The sequence below is a fragment of the Neodiprion lecontei genome, chromosome 7 (genome assembly GCF_021901455.1).
Source record: "Neodiprion lecontei isolate iyNeoLeco1 chromosome 7, iyNeoLeco1.1, whole genome shotgun sequence".
Classification (NCBI taxonomy): Eukaryota; Metazoa; Arthropoda; class Insecta; order Hymenoptera; family Diprionidae; genus Neodiprion; species Neodiprion lecontei.
The window spans coordinates 17,233,953-17,251,841 of record NC_060266.1 but is presented as its reverse complement, the minus strand read 5'-3'; the positions used below and the strand labels follow the sequence as shown (position 1 = coordinate 17,251,841).

Genomic DNA, 17,889 nt, shown 5'->3' with positions numbered 1-17,889 from the left:
CCGCGCAGAGACGGACGCATGAATTCTGGGGGTCTCTTTCTGTACTGCCAGCAAGTGGACAGAACGCGTACGTGTGTCGTACCTACACAGGCTTATAAGTTCATACACATGTATATATTATGTTCATATACACATTCAACAGAGACATGCTAGGTTCATAAGTGAAAAGGAACGATATTTTGACTGTGGTAAGTAAGCCTGTTGTACTCTCACCTTGAGCTGTACAGAAATATTTTCACGAGTCATTGCATATATCGAATATTTTTTTTTTAAAGAAGATTCCGAAGCGGAAAATTTTTTTCTACAAAGTTTTCGTAGTTTTAGTAGTGAACATTACGTAGAGCACGTGGTCGATGACTGATGCTACGGGATTAGTAATTTTAATACTGCAATTGCATATTGGAATTTGCATCCTTACATAAAAAATGCGTCCAAACATATGTTGATGTCAGAAATTCACTTATCCACAATTTTTTTCCATGAAAACTCGTTTGTTTCTTGATGCAAAAATCAGTGCACATCGAAGCATGTTCGGACATATGTTGTACAGAAAGTGCATATGGACGCATATAAAATACGAGCGTTCTGCATACATACGTCGTTTATTATACTATATAACTATAGAATTTTCGTTCATATTTACGTATATGTCACATACGTTTCATCATGACATATTTACCACCAGCCATTAAGTTTTTAATCCGGGCGCCCGAAACGACGCTAATTCAAAGATTTTTCAATTAATTGATACATCTAACACCGTTTTATACGCACAATGTTCAGTCGTCATACTTTTTTGTCGCAGATATGATTCGCAATTAACATAATTGGATGAGAAAATAGATTGACATGTTTATTTTATTCTAATATAAAAAATATATAACGCTGGAAAAAGTCGTATATAGCTTATAAAATAAACGTGAATATTCATTTTTGAACCTATAATCATAGTTACGTTGAGAAAATAGTTTCCTCGGCAATAATGATGTCATGGATGTTGAAATTGTATAGTTATTGCGATCTTTTTGAGTCGTTCGTTTTGAGGTTATTTTCGATAAAATTGAAGTAAGCGGTTCTTGTATAAGATTTTATTTTATCCAACATGTATAATAATCTTATGATCTACTACCACAAAACATTCAAACATATATGGATATACGAAATCAACGGTAAAACAGTTTTAAATATTCATATAAACGTATATGATAATAATACTTAATAAATAGCTGCACATAATAATTATTAGTTAATGCCAATTATAGATATATGTATTAACAGTCAATAAATTTTTCAAAAAAAAAAAAATACACTGTTAAATATGATGTTTCTTATAGACTTATATTTAAACATAAATAACAAATATTTGACACATCAGTTTATCATTCGTTTAGTATGATTGTAACATTTCTTTCTTTTTTTGGCACGTAAGATAATTTGGCTTTTTTCTCAAATAATATATAGGTTCATCATACACATCACATTGTGCTCTTCAGCAACTTAATTTAATATCGTTCTTATCTTCTCTTACATGCTGAATGTTTCAGTTGTTGAATAATATGTACAAATTACAAACGGAGAGAAAGTAATCTACTGGCAGATTTGCAGCATCAAATCATCAATATTTACAATTATTATATACTATATATATATATATATATATATACATTATACATTACACAGGGTGGAGTACTTAAAGTGTTACAAAGCAATAGTGCTCAAACTGTTGGTGATAATCCAAAAAAGTTTTAGTTACAAGTTGTATTTTTCAAAGAAGACGTCATTCGTGACCGTTGTAATTTATTTTCCCATTGTAATTTTCAAATTCATGTATAATTTATTCTATTCATCATATAGTGAACTATACTATACATGCACTATAATAAATTAGGCGTGAATTTCGATGATCCTGGACTTGTGAGCCTTTGTTTATTTTCCGATAAAAAGATCATCTAACTTCAGCCAACATTTATGGTGTAATTTGGGCGTATGCAGTAAATTCTTTCTTTCATATCGTCAGGCGTGGCAGGTGCTTCCGCCATTACGCGCTCTTTCACAAAACCCCGTAAAAAGTAAGCTAGTGGTGTTAGATCTAGCAAAAGAGGTCGTCAAACTGCAGGACTGGCTCATCCTATCCACTTCTCGCCAAAAATGTCACTCGTCATCACATTATGCGTCACTAGAATGCCTTGTACTATACGTCACTAAACTCGTCCTATTGTCAGCGTCAGTAATGATGTCATGAAGAAAAAAGTACATGGTTCAATTCAAAAAAATGCAGTTGACTAACTTGGACGTTGCTTTGGCCTCTCCAGCGAAAAAAGTTACAATGTTTCTATATAGCGTCTTTATCGAGCAATACAACTTTTATCTGAAACTTTTTTTGATATTACCAATAGCTGAGTGCTATTTCTTTGTAACATTTCAAATGCCCCACCCTGCATAATATTATAATAGACTTTTTGTTCAAATTTATTCTACAGGGGTTCATATGCTTTTATAATAACTGTTGAGCACATCTACAATCCGCTTGATTCTGAAAGGATAAATAGTTTACGAGTGTTTTCTTCATAAAAAAATAATACCTTTGAAACAACATCTTATAAACTTACTATTTGATGCTGTATAGCGAAGTTTGGACATGCCTCAACTCCGTCTTGAGAATTTGAGATCTTTTGAAATTTGTAACTATCTTAACTATGTATTTCGACGTCCATATTTAAATGTTAATCAACCATACCTATAAGATCTCTAAAAAATTCTCTTAGCGCTGGCTACAAACATTAATCCGACGAAATTGTTCACTTTGTTGTCATAAAATTAGGCTATATTCTTAGGTGTTACAATATGTTTTTCGCGAGCATTTATGTGATGAATAATTACAATTAATACTATGCCATCACCAGCACAAAACTTTTCATGGCATTTTTGCATTGACATAACAAGTTAAAATTATTGGATTTTTATTCAATTGGTTACTTGCCAAGGATCACCGTCGTCTATACCATATAGTGTATAACATGGCCTGATACTCGTTTCAAGAAAACATGCCGTCGTTGATTCCACAAGTGAGCCGAAAAAAATGCTGGAAAATCAGATGTCATTGACACCATAATGACTTTCAATCTCTAATTGTAGGGATACGTGTGTGAAGAGGAGGCAAATATCGTGTTTTCGTCAAGTGTCCTTGAGACAATGCTTTGCGACTAACTGTAGAATCTGAAATGTTAGACACCACTGTTTGCACGAGCTAAATTCCAGGATCCTCTAGATTGTTAATAATACTCTATTGCTGTCCTGCTAAATTTTCCATACTCGTAGTTAATAACAGAAATATGCAGACTTAGGTTCATCGTCATACAAGCCATTTGGGAAAAATTCGGGCTTTAGTAAAATAGTTCCACACGTGATATGCGCTGGTTATATTATGCTGTAATAATTTACTAGACTGATTGTTGGTGCCAATTTCTCTGTCTTTAGTAAAGCAATCCCGGTTCTGAGCACAGATTCTTATACAGTTACCGAGATTTGGGTTCGACATAAAAATTTTTCCAGAATTTATAAGGGTGGAGGATATCCTCACTCTCATTGACTTCATCGATCATTAGATAATTTCGTTACATCAAGTTACTGGCAATTTGCTATGCCTTACCATAATTCTAACCCTAATTGGGCAAAATCTTGGCATTGCGGTGTGCCGTATTATGGTTTCAGCCCCTCTCGGGCTACATCCCGTAAGTTCGACGATTCCAGAAGGTTGTTTCATCGTGAGTCAAGTTCGAGAAAGTTCTTCCATCAGTACTGACCTCCTCCGATGACCAGCAGTTCTCGGAATCGACGGGTCAAAGGGATTCAATGTGACATAGAGTTTTGGAATCATCTAATAGTTTTCGACGCGACATTGAATTCTGGAAGGTTCTAAAATTACTCCACGGTTTTTGGTGTAACGTTGAGTTCAAGAACGTTCCGAAGGTGGTTTCCAGTAGCTTCTAAAAAATCGAGATTTCCAAAAAATTTTCTCAAACGACAGATGGTAACTTGTGTATGCTGGGGGAGACATGATATTATAAAGGTATAGAAATTTATGCCAAGACGTCAATCTTGAATCTATTCTACGCTAACGAAGAGAATTCAGACACAATAATAACTCTGAGACTTAATCACCTTGTTCTTAAAAAATATTAAGAAAGTACAAAACCTGATTCAATTGAAACTGGAACTGAACCACTTAACAACAAAGTTGAAACGTTGAAATTTATGAAAGAACCTCAACTCTATACGAAAAAAATAAGTTATGAAGTTTAAAAGTAGCGTGAAGATAAATAACCGTAATAACAGACTAAAAAAAAAGAATAGAAAAAACCGTGAAATCATATTAATTTCGAGCTTGAACGAAAAAGTAACAGTTTTTACAAAAAAAAAATTACCTTATTCGTGCAATAAGAGAGGTATAAAATTACCTCCTTATTAGTGTTCTCAGTTCGTCGATAATACAAATATATGTCAAGTGACGGAAGAATATTCTCGAAACTGACTCACGGTGGAAGAACCTTCTAAAATCGATGATCTTAGTGTTTGCGCTTGGTAAGCTCGATGAGGTACGCATCGCGGTAATATGCAGTTTCTCGATTTTTCTCGATAGCGTAGGTATGTTGCACATGCAGTTTTGTGACTTTGCCAACGAGAATTGAAAACATGGTAAGGCAGAGTGTAACTCCCACTGATTGTGCCTGATGAAACTTAAAACTGAGGTAAGGCAGAGAAAATTGCCGGTGAGGTAGAGCAACGAAATAATCCGATGATCGATAAAGTCAATTATAGTGGGGATATCTCCTACTCTCGAACATTCGCGAAAGCGGTTTGTGCCTTCGCTAAGTGCCGGTAACTGTATCGGTATATAGGAATCTGTATCCAGAACCGGCATTACTTTAGTATTTTCCTCTCAAGGACACTCAAGTGCCGAGACTATTTGAAACATAAAACTGTCCGAAACATTTTTACACGAGCGTTTCTACAATTGAAGATTTCCATGCTCTCATATTCTCGATTACATTTACAAGGCGACTGATGGTAAGCTCTGTTTTTCGGTTACGGCACCGTGGCTTCTTGACAACGTCACTTGCGGTGACTGGCTCGAATATGGAATGTTTCAGAAAAAATCTTTGATACAGAGAGTATGGAAAACTTTGAAGGGTCCTTATTCTAAAATTTTATCACGTGTATTTCATGCTTGTGTCACAGTTAAGCATTCCTTATCCCTTAGGCGAGGTAACCGCCCTCATTTCTTTCCCCGAGACCACACCTGATTTTTTAACAGCTCATAAAATAGGCTGAACATCAGTTCATTATACGTTTTGTTACTTACTCGTTCCACTATTTTGTGATCGAGGATATGTCGCACGGAAAATGGATGTAAGAATATTGTTCAACCCAAGAACATTGAGTTTTATCTCCTGAATCACCGTGCTAACACAATAAAAATTCAGTGACAGGTCTCAGTTTATCCTAAATTAAACCCGTACCACAGCGATACGAGTTTTAATCATTAATTGTCACTTTACCGAATAATGATTCAATGATGAATCGTATTGTTATGAGTTTGAAAAAGTAACGTAACCTGCATGGTTGGACGATACGCTTTTGCTAATGTATATACTAAAATAAATAAATAAAAATAATCTATAAAATACTCTCACTACTATACATATGAAAATAGAATCCATAAATGTAGAGTTGTGTGCAAATTTCCTAGAGTTGATGATCAGATGATGAAAAACAGTTTTGAGAAGATCAAAACTTAGGTATATATTGATCAAATTGTATACTATTAACTGATTTTCTGCAGAGTCGTATTCAAATTTTGCGTTTGAGAATCATTACAGCTTGTGTTTATGTCATACTAATTGCACCGTCATTACAAACAAGGGTTCATTTTTTTCGAGTATTCCACTGTCAAATCAATATCCAATATCTCTAAGACTGTTGAATTCAGTAAAATGTTTCAAGTAAAAGTTGTCCTGTTTTCTGAAGCAAATAGTTACAGCACGTTCAATAAGAGATCTTTCTCTTATTACACAGAATATTGTGACTTCAACATTTATCTAGTAGACAAGTTACAGGTAGCTTCATTTTGAAAAAATAAGAGCGACAACCCTTTTTTCGCAGTAGTCGATTTTATAATATTCCAATAAAACTTGCAATTGACTTTGAGACCAATGCACCAGAATTTTTTTTTTAATTTATAATTTCTATGTATACAATCATTACAATTTTAACTGGAAGCATTTTTTTATGCATTCAAAACCAAGCATTGCGAACGGTTTTTGAGCCTTACAACTGTGTGTATATTTTCTAATCATACTAAAACAAATTTAGCACATTTACCAAGAAAAGTGAAAAACTGTTATTTGAGACAATACTAAAACACCCACATACCTTCAGATTCAAAATTTGTACATATATGTGTTTTTTTGGTTGAAAAACATTTCTGTTTATAAGCATGAAAGTCTGCTCGCACGACGAAATACCACGGTTTCAGGCGATGTAAAATCTGAGACATTGTTGTGCGTCACCTGCACCCTCAGGTAATATACAGTCTGACGATTTTTTTTAGACGCGTGCAGCACTATGGATCACAAGAAAATGACGTTGTATCAGAAACAAGATTAGGTGCTGGAAACGTTCTTGACGTGAAAAGTCATTATAATGACGAGAATGATGAGACCAACGTTATGTGTTTGAAACGGAAAATCCAAAATTACATTCATCCCTGGTGCTATTAGTAGGCATGAAGCGTGAAACATAACAGTTCCGCGGATTTATGGTCTCGGAGAGTGAGTAAAAGTCCCGAAAGCCGTGGACTGTATCGTATACTTCACATTCTTTTTCATTTATGACGGATCACGAATATACACATTCATTTAGTAAGAAATATAATAAGAAAATATACACAAACCAAATGAATATCAGCAGTTATGAAATTTAAAAATATTGTGTGTATCATATCGCGCATCAATGAAAGTTACAGTGCTGAAAAGGACGCTATAAACAGTATCGACTAACCGAGTGAAATGTTACTTACTTTGACTATTCTTGAAGTCTATAAGTATCACTGACTTGAAGACGCTGCAGGATGCGCAATTCTGCACTCCATGATACCGAACATGAACATATGAAGAAAGTCTTTTTTGCCCAACATTGATGCTAAAAAAGTCCACATTCCTGTCACTAAATTACCACTAAGCGCAAAAATACACTCCCTGCCGTTATTCTCGTACGAATGAAAAAGTGTTTGGATATTTTTGTTAGACATTGTATTCAGAATCGCGCTATCCGCGGAATCTTCACGTCAGAGATGCTTAAACCAGTTAACACTGATTATAAAAAAAAAAAACACGTGATGCGTAACCACGAACAAACCGCTTACATACCGGGACAATCTCTTGAAACTATACATACAATGCGCATGCGCCAAATAATTCAATCTCATTGGTCGGTGAAATCGCCCCGCGGCGATGTTTTCGAATAAAGCCAATTTTCAAAGAGCATTAGCATCAACTTTCCGAGTCACTATCTCGACTGTTTGAGATTCTAACCTTAAAAATTCGTATGAACTACATCGACGCCAGAAACAGGGTTTAACAGCTGAAACTCGGAGTGGCCAGCCTGCCCGGCAGCCGATAAGACTCGCGCATGCGCATTGTATGTATAGTTTCAAGAGATTGTCCCGGTACATGCATAATATAACTATCAATTAAGCATGTTCGGTATTGAAAATTTCCTATCGGCCTTTCATAGAATATGAAGCATTTAGTCAATGTCAATGATGCGTTAAAATAATGGAATACTCAAACATTCATAAACGTAACACTGTACCTATTAATCCAATTTGAGGAACTATTTCCTGAATATCTGTAGCGTAAACTTGCAAAAAACACAAGTATGAGTATTTTTAGTCATATTGAGCACCAAAAATCTAAACTTAATAAGCACTTGAATTAATAATGCAGTGGGTACCACTGCCATAAATTGAGCACCACAAGAAGAATGGATCTAAAATATACTACAGTACTGTCATGCGAGGCTGCGCTTTTCTGTTGATGAGGGAATCACCTTAAGTGACTTTGGGATAGTGAACTAAGGTATTCGCAAGCAAATTTCGGACTTAAATACCCTGTCAGCTTCGCGTGTTTTCGATAAACATTCAGTGCATACGTAGAAATATAGTTCACGTAACAGTTGCAGCATAATGAAAACTGTTAGTTGCATCACTTTGCAAGACTCCAGAAGCTCACGCAATCTTCAATGCAAACGAAGTTGTCTTGACAATATATGGGGGGTATTCCATACCAAATAAAGGAAATTTGAACAGATGTTTTGTGAAACTTTTTTAAGTGATAACACAATTCCTAAATTCCCTAACATGTTTTTGTACCATTTTCTTATGGAATTAGTTTAACTTACAAATATTTAAACCTTTAGAAAGTTCCCCCTTTCTGAATATTTAAAAAAGATCTCAATACCTCATTTTTTGCTCTGATCATTTTAAAATTGGATCCATCATGAAAAAGACTTTCGTCTTTTTTTATACTTTGCGAAAAATTTTGGATTTATAAAAATCAATGCTTGACGAAATTTCGAAAAATTCCTGATTCTGTTAAAAGACGTCACAATTGTGTGGACTGATTTAGTTTCCTATCTTTCATCATGTTTCTAATGGATTTTATTGTTTATAAACAAAGTTAACATCTTATGGATGGATTTGATTATTTATTTTTCTATTTTTACAAGGATTTCGGTAATTCCCATCGATAAAATCTATTTCTGATTATAAGTCTCCAAAATTTGTAAAAAATTCAGAAAAATAAAATTCACCTTCAGCATAATCGTATCGGTTGTAACTTACTTTTCATAAAGTGTAAAATGTTTCATACTTTTTATGATATTTCTCAAAGGTTAAACATTGATTTTTGTCAGCGAAAATTTAATTCAAATGCTCTCTAACATAAAAAAAAACGTTTTATCATGAGACCAAGCTTAAAACGATCGAAACAAAAATAACGTGTTGGAATAATTGTTCAAAATTTTACAATTTGGCACTTTGAAAAGTTTTGAATATTTGTAACTTGAAAGAATCAGAATAAATCGAATGGGGGTCTTAGGGATGTGATTATGACCTGAAAATGTTTCAAAAAAATCTAAAATAGTGAGAATCTGAATTGGTTGATTTGACACGAAACGCCTTACTGGTATATAAGATATATACATATTTTGGTATAAAAACTACTAAAAAATCTATGATTGTGTTGAATGATATGAGAAAAGTTTTATTGATAATTTTTCAAAATACCGAACACCCCTACCAGCGATTGCGAAATCTATTAAACCGTCTATTTTCCAGTATATTTAAATATTAATATATACGGGACTGTTCAACCTAATTAGACCACCTCGCAACTTATAGATTAATCAGCTCCGAATTATGCTCACACGATATTTTTCTTGCATTGAGATTGAATTCAACACAACTCACGCCATGTACAAGTTGCTTAACTTTCAACAATCTTATACTCAATGTTTTTAATCAAAGCAAAAAATCGAAACAACAGTTGGTAAACTGCTAGATTAGAAGTACAAAATTTTTTTCTAATTAACACTATCAAAATTTTCCGAAAAAATATCTTGTGCTTGAGTCGTTACTAACAAGACTTGAATCAGAAGTGATAATTACTTGAAAGAAATGCTCTTTTTATAAAAATGCGTACGAGTTTTAAAATTTTTTTAAATGTTTCTCGTGCATCAAATATTTTCCAGGCTGACGCATATACAATATATACAATATTATAAATATTGTTGATCCGCGTTTCAAGGACGATTGATTTGAAAAATTTGGAAAAAAAAACCTAGACAAGCTTTCCAGATCGTCAAAATCCAGAAACGAAAACAAAAATTACTGTCAAGAATTCCAAAATAAAAGGTAGTTTTATTCAATAGCACAGGCCCCTATAATTCTATCGTAATGAAGTGAGCTTTTGTTCAGGAAGCCAAAAAAAATTAGCGTAACGTCTGGTGACCAAGTCTGGTGAGTACAGTTGTTTCAAATGAAGTGAGATATATTCAAATCTTACCTGTAAAGGGCATAGCCGAAAAAGTAGGTAAAAGGTCTGTATCTAATAATCTATTTTCAGACTTTAACAAAAGTTAATTGGCTCTTATGACGTGCATTTCTCTAATGCGCGTAGTTGTTTTTTCAAGATTCGACACGTGGAATGACATTTTGTAAAAATGTTTATTCATTTGTCTCAGACATTCTTACCGTGTTATTATATATTGCAAGCGTCCCGTAAAAATTTTAGTCTCATGATTTTGAAAAAAATATCACATAGAAATGGGTAAAAAAGATTATAACTTTGGATCTACACCCCGAAATGAGATAAATCTTGTAATGGCTGGTTCCGTATTATTTTATGCGTTAAAAAAATTTTGCTTATTTTGCAAAATCAGATTACGATAATATATTCAAAACTGTGTGACATTCTAAATGATTAATTGAATATATAAAAGGAAAATTATTTTTGTTCAAATTATTACGAAAAACAATCACTTGTCAGAGTATCAAATTTAACGATTACGTTTAATTCGAATATTACGTGGTGAATCTCGGAAAAAGCTAAACAGATGGATTATTCTATGAAAAATATACAACTGGGTAAAAAAATGGATGAAAATTTAAAATAACGAATAGAATAAAATAGGAAATTGTACATAATAATCACACATCTTACTGGTGCCTATGTCTTTTACCTTCTTTATATTCAGGTATACCCTCTGTTTGGTATTTTTTACTTAATGCTTTGAATAAGTTTACAAAATTATGGAATTTCGACTGAAGTTTCTGTATTATTTTGATTTTCATTGAGAGGTAGTATATTTAATCTCTATATTTGATCAAAATTTCTGCTCTTGACATGATCAAGAAACGACTTTTTTCAAATTCAGTTTCGAATGGCTGCATTTTTTCCGTGTACTTCAATCCAAGGACAACTAAAAGACACCAAAAACTGTGAAAACTTGAAATTGAAGTATACATTTTTCACTGAAGTATCCCCGGTTTCTTTCAAGTGTTTTTGTAAAAAAATTTTCACTATGCACTGAATTGTATCCTTGAAGGACAAAATAACGTTCATCAGGCGGAGCGCCCCCGTATATAAATTCCGTTATAAATTGCCAGACTTAAGAATGTTGCATTTTGAGGAAACACGATTGTACGAGTATATATACATATATACACCATTTCACTAAACTAATTATAATTAAATATCAACGACGGCGATCGAACATTATATTTTATTTTAACGCGAGCATGTTTTAAGCGTTTTTCCATGCGTGTTTTTCGTACACATAGTACCCGTTTCTATGATGGTCGAGTGAGTCTGCGAACGCGCATGCGCGAAGTACTGAAAAGACCACTTTTAACCTTTTATTTCACCACCTTTTTTTTGTAGTTTTTTATTTATGAAACTACTTTTTTGGTAACAACTACCGAGTTTTTTGGTTCCACATGGTCCCCAAAATATTTCTAAGTCTAAAAAAAAAGATGAAATTTATTTATTTATATGTTGCAAAAATATCACATGTGTACAAATTGTCGAAATTCATACTTTTCCACGGAAAAAAGCGTTTTCTGCCAATCTACACTGAAAATCCAAATGCCAATTTGTACACAAACTTAATACAGCCAAAAAAAAATTACAGAATTTTTTTTTGAAATTTTTCTTCTTTTTTTTTTGTCCACTATATTGGATCCGCCATTTTGAATTTTCGAATTTCGAATTCAAGATTCGTAATCAGCGACCCCAAAAGCCCGTGAATGGAATATTTCGAGTGAATCGCTTGTAAGGGAAAATTTAGGTATGCATGAAAGGGTTGTCTTGAGAGTTAAATGTTTTTTTCCTGTACTGCGCACATGCGCTGTCACGAACAAATCTGACATTACGCAACCCTAACCTCAATTTCGTGCTTCGTGAAAAAACGCATAACATACTCTTATTATAGAAAGAATCGTGTGCGACAAAGAGGCACGGCCTTCTCGCCTCGCATATGTATCAGTGGCTCACCTACGACTCATATTGCAAACTTACGCTGCCCCGGAAAAACCGGGTTTGCCTCTTTGTTACACAATACACTATTCCTTAAAGTTAATTCTCCGTAGCTACCACTAATTGCTTCTGCTTCTTGGCACTTTGTCTCTTTACTTCAGTTGCGTACAAAATGAAATAAGATATGGAAATGTAATATTTTACCTGTATAAATGTCTCATGCGCTTAACTAGCCTTTTCGAAGGCAGAGCAAGAATTACTCGACCGTCAGTAGAGACATATATCCAAATCCTGGCATGGAAGTTGATCTCTTTAGAAGATTGACGGCTAAGTTAGAGTCTGAGTAGCGTTGTCAGCCGCCATTAATTGAATCTCAGCAGGAGCACCCCTCTTCTCTCGGCAACTCGTGACCCACAGAATCCTTGGGAACATTCAAAAATATTTTATGCGTATCACTGAATTAACCCTTTCAGTCCAGTTCATTTTCCACTCAACGTTTTCGCCTGACTTTTGTTACTCGGGAGTTTTTGGGGTTGCTGATCAGTAATCTGAAGTTAGAATTTAATCATTTCTAAATCCAAGATGGCAGATCCAATACGGCGGATTTAAAGTCGACAAAACTATAAAAATTCGATGCCTCTAGCCAACGAAGATAGAGTCCCATAAAAGCGTACGGCCTGCAGGCTATTTGAAGCAAGAAAAGTTGGGGTGCCGGACGAGCTATCACCCCAACAGTTAATTGTGTGGCTCACGTATAGCGCTCCATACTAATGCGTACAGTGTCGGTGTGTTGGCTCCGACGGGCGAGTTGGGATGATCGTGCTCTCTACTGTTGACCGACGGTAGAGCCATCTTACGGAGTTACGAGTCGCGGAAAGTTTTGCTTCAAGCGGCCCATAAGCCGTACGCTTCTATGGGACTCTATCTTCGTTGCTCTAGCAGAGACTTGTTATTTGTGGGGTTTACGAAGTCATACGAAGTAACAAAGGCCATTTGAAGTTGTAAATAAATTGTGATGAGGTTAGGACATGGAAATTTTTGAGGTGAGAAGCTGTGACTGAAACTGTTAAAATGCAAATATTTCCAGGAATCGGTGAAAAGTGACCAAAATTCGGAGAGTTCAATTTCATGAAGGCTGAATATTACAAACAAGGTGATACCAAGAATCCATAAATTAGATAAAAGGGAGTATATAAAGAAAATCCAAAAATGATGAACACAATTTTCATTGAGGTAGTTGAACCTTCATAACAACATGTGGCATCGATCGTTCGTCGTCAGTAAATTTGACAACTCGGCCGTTCTAGTAAAGGTTTGAGCGACAACACAAAGATATTACGTAATTGACTGCCAAAAAAATCTAATTAAACTTGTGAGTAAATAATTGACATCTTCAATTTCGAAATAATTCACTATTAGTGAAGTTCAAATTCGTGTCGCCGAACGTCCTGAACTTGGATCAAAAAATAGAATCGCCACGATAGAGAAGGGTTACAATATCGTATTTTCAAAAACACGAAAATTTAGTCTGAAGAATTTCAAAGTTTAGATAGTCGAAGTATAAGAAATTCCGCATAAGAATAGGTAAAAATACAGAGAGCTGAAGTTTAGAATCATCGGCAGTAATTCAGAAATATTGAAAAGATATAGAAAATTTACCCATTCTGTTTTCTTGGCTTTTAATATTTTTACCTTCCTGCATTTCGACTTTTCTATTTTTTTATTTCCAATATTTCGAAAGTTTATGAATTGAAGTTTCGCATACTTCGCCTTTGAGTATTACACACCATATATCACGTGGCCTCTCTACTTTTTAACCCCAGTTCGATGAAACTGATTTCTAATCGTTTGGAATTATCGACCCCACCCTTCATCAAAATCCGAGTTGGATGTAAAAAAAAAATATTCAGCTTTTTGAGGAATTTCAGTAGTCAATTGCATACCTTTCTCAATTCCATACTGCCTGGATTACTCAGACGCGGAGGTGGCGGTGAAAATGCAATTTTCTCGTAGGGAATAGTCCCTCGACAAAGAGCGCTTGGATCCAAGCTAAGAGCAGCTTTGAGCGCGCTCTTCCTTAGGATGCCATTATTGTTATTCACATTAGCGTTTAAAATTACGTGATTCGGAGATGACACTCGAGTATTTGGCGAAGATAACGAAGTTTCTGTTGGGGGATTCGACGTGGGGATAGCCAAGGAATCCGAATTTGTATCTGTGTTAGTCATACTTTCACAATTCCCATTATCTCTGTTGGTGTTTCCATTTAATACCTTGTTCTGGCATTTGATTGATTTTTCCGGATTTAATTCTGTACTCACTGTTACAGCGTTAGCGTTGCTCTCTTCGGGAGGTAACGCTTTATGTCTACAAGGCACCTGCACAAAAAAAAGTCTGTCTCAACCGCATGTTTTTGATCATAAATTAAGATGCTGGAGTATTTGGAAATACAAAGCTGAGAAAACTTGTAATTATAGTTACTGTACGGTTTAACTCAGTTCAGTTTAGTAGTCAAAATTTTCTAACGGTTTGTGCCTCATTTGGTCCTTATAATCGAAAAATATAAGATAAGTCGTGGGGGATGGATGTCTTAAAACGGAAAAATAATCTTAGAGTAGGCTACCTTTTTTCCAGAGATATATTTGCTGGACTCATTATTTGCATTTTGACCACAGTTGTTATGATGCATTTTCGGTTCCGATAGTGCCGTTTCTTGTATTTTTGCGCTTTCGTTTCCGCAGTCATCACAGTGTTGCAAGTATGCGTAAACGATTCCAGGCGCTGGACCGATGCGATATGATACTGGCCGGAAGCTTGTTTTGGGTTGCATATATCCACCACATCCATCCAACTATGCAGAAATCATGCAAAATCTAAGATTCCTGAAATCACGTCTGAGACCTGCATAGCCTCCTTAGACCTAGCGAACATCAAAATAAAATTGAGTAGAGCTAGTTTTCCCGAGTACTGAATTTAGCATTTTCATCACTTACTCATAAATGGGATATGAAACAACTGTAATTTTTTAATTGTTAATTGCTGATTAGTATTTTGAGGTTCGCATTAGTTTATTCTTCATTTTACTGCGCTATGTAGTTGAAAAACATGATTATGCAGAAGTGTATCTGGTTAATGTTTGTTCGAATCGTTCCTTCAATAATATTTAGAGATTTACCACAGAATCTTATATCCATAGGAAACTATGAAAATGATCAGGCCGGGTAAACGACTGACTACGCATGCGCACACTAGTTGATCTCTATTGATCGGCGAGATCATGCCACAGCAATATTTTCGTCCGCAACGCAGGGGAGGCACCATACTCGAAAGGGGGCGTGGAGGTCGAACTCTACAGCGTCTATAATGACGAATGCTCTTATGATGAATCGCATCAGTCATCAGCGAATGAACAATAAAAGTTTCCAAAACCTTGTGCAAAATTCAAAATGGCGGATCCAATATAGAGGACAAACAAAAACAACAGGAAAATTTTTTTTGGCGCGTATTAATTTTTATAAAAACTTGCATTCAGATTTTCATGGTAGATTAGCAGAAAATGTTTTTTTTCGTCCTAAAGTGCGAATTTCGGCCGTTTGTTTACGTGTGCTATTTTTACAAAAAATAAAAAAAAATGTCATATTTTTCTTAGACTTATCAATATTTCAGGGACCATGTAGAACCAAAAGACTCAGCAGTTATTACCAAAAAAGTAGTTTAATACATATAAAGCTGCAAAAAAAAAAGGTGGGACGCTGAGCGTCCCAGCGTGAATTAAAGGGTTAAGCCGAGTTTCTGCACCAAAAATTGAAGAAGCTCGGGCATGCGCAGTCAGATGCTCAAACTGCTAAATTTCACTATTTTCTCTCGATATAGAGTGCGTTCCGAAATTAGCTCCCAGTGCTGTCAACTATTTTTTATCTCTTTTGCGCGGCCGAGTTCGTGACTAACTCTGCCTCTGTTTTAAAGAGTTTTGAGCGCTACCAGCTAGTTTCGGAACGAACCTATAATTGCAACTAACGTTTCTGGGTTATTTCTCGAGTTGCTGAGTGGGGAAACCTATAATTTGATTAGTTGGACAAGGGTTAGGGAAAGACTCTGAGTTAGCAAACTTATTATTTATGGTCTATATCTAGCTAGTAACACTGGTACACTCACGCTGCTACGTACGTTGATGCATTCTGTTTCTGGATCAGGCCGCATTATCGTTATTTCTCTCTCGCAAGCAGGGAGAATATCGTAGTTAGGCATTGGATGGTCAATAACATCAGGATCCTATCAGATTAAGGAAATTCCGTTTGCATTTATTCATAACGTTTATATGATGGCAGTAATTATACGAATCGGACAATCACCTGTAGGCAATAGCCTATCCTTTCGACAATTGTCGAAAAACTGGGCCTGTCCTCTGGATGAGGATGCCAGCATTGAGTCATTACGCCATAAATTGGATCGGGGCATCCAGCTGGCCTCTCTAACCGCCCACCGGTTGTTACCATCGACATAACTTCTCGGTTAGCACACCCTGTGTACGGCATGTAACCGAAGGACATAATTTCCCATAGAAGGACACCAAAAGCCCTGTTCAATACACAAGTATTCTCAATTAACGAAAGTTGGTTATTTTTTGTTTCGTATCGACGTTGTAGAGGCAATTTAGATGAATACATACCAGGACAATCTCTTGAAACTTGAAAATCAACTGCGCATGCGCGAGATTTATCGGCTATTCGTGCAGGCTGGCCATCCCGAGTTTCAGCTGTCAAACTGCTTCCGGCGGCGATGTAGTTGATGCGAATTTTCGAAGTTAGAATCTCAAATAGTTGAGGTAGTAACTCGGAAAGGTTTGGGAAGCATTGGTTATTGGGTTGGAAAGTTGATTCTTCAAAGAACGGTCGGAATTTAATACTTATACTCTTTGAAAATTCAAACGTACACATTTTGTGTACGTTGGCCCCCTGTATCGCAGACAAGAATACCTATCGCTGCGGGAAGATTTCGCCGACCAATGAGATTGAATTATTTGGCGCATGCGCAGATGGTTTTCAAGTTTCAAGAGATTGTCCCGGTATACCGACTGATAAATAGAGTATCTAATTCATGACTTTACCAAACGTCCGTTTTCGTAGTGAATATTCCATCAAGAAAACTTTCTGGAGGCATCCACTTTATGGGCAGCATTGCTTTTCCGCCTTTTCTGTAGTAGTCACTTCTGTATATGTCTCTGGCCATACCAAAATCAGCAATTTTCACAATACGACCCGACCCTTTGGATGTCAAAAGACAATTCCTCGCAGCAATGTCACGATGAATGAACCTGGCATCCTCCATATATTTACACCCGTTTGCCACATCATATGCACACATAACCAGATCTTGCATGGTTAACGTCGTGGGACGATCCTGTACAAAAGATACGACGTTCAGAACTATGTGTTGCTATTCTGCAAATTTCGTACATAAGTATATTCAGTAGTTTTCGTGTTACCGGCCGCGGTCTCTCTTCTCGTAAGAAATTCTTCAGATCACCACCAGCCAACAATTCTAGTACAATATACCGTGGGTGATTGTCAAATGAAACGCCGATAAAATGTACAATATTTGGATGATTAAATTTGCTCATAATAAGAGCCTCCATCATAAAATCTGCTTCGGCTTGCGACGTTGATAACGATGGCAATGTTTTTACGGCGACCGGATGTTCCTCATTTCTGTTGTATTTATATACACCTTGAAAAACCTCGCCAAATGCACCTTGTCCCAGAGGCCTAAAAAATGAAGAAACAGTTTTAAAAAT

General features: G+C 35.6%; 1 protein-coding gene across 1 annotated transcript in view; it reads right to left on the bottom strand.

Moving 5' to 3' along the window:
* Positions 1-1,083: 1,083 nt before the first annotated feature.
* The window catches only part of LOC107222897 (ALK tyrosine kinase receptor-like), a 42,989-nt gene continuing 26,183 nt past the window's right edge, over positions 1,084-17,889 (bottom strand). Inside the window, exons 20-26 of the mRNA XM_046745025.1 lie at positions 17,581-17,860; positions 17,203-17,495; positions 16,448-16,673; positions 16,251-16,367; positions 14,719-14,946; positions 14,039-14,473; positions 1,084-12,516 (exon numbers count right to left, since the gene is read on the bottom strand). Of these exons, the coding sequence (XP_046600981.1) occupies positions 12,469-12,516; positions 14,039-14,473; positions 14,719-14,946; positions 16,251-16,367; positions 16,448-16,673; positions 17,203-17,495; positions 17,581-17,860 (1,627 nt within the window). The 3' untranslated portion in view covers positions 1,084-12,468. The remainder of the gene's footprint in view (positions 12,517-14,038; positions 14,474-14,718; positions 14,947-16,250; positions 16,368-16,447; positions 16,674-17,202; positions 17,496-17,580; positions 17,861-17,889) is intronic.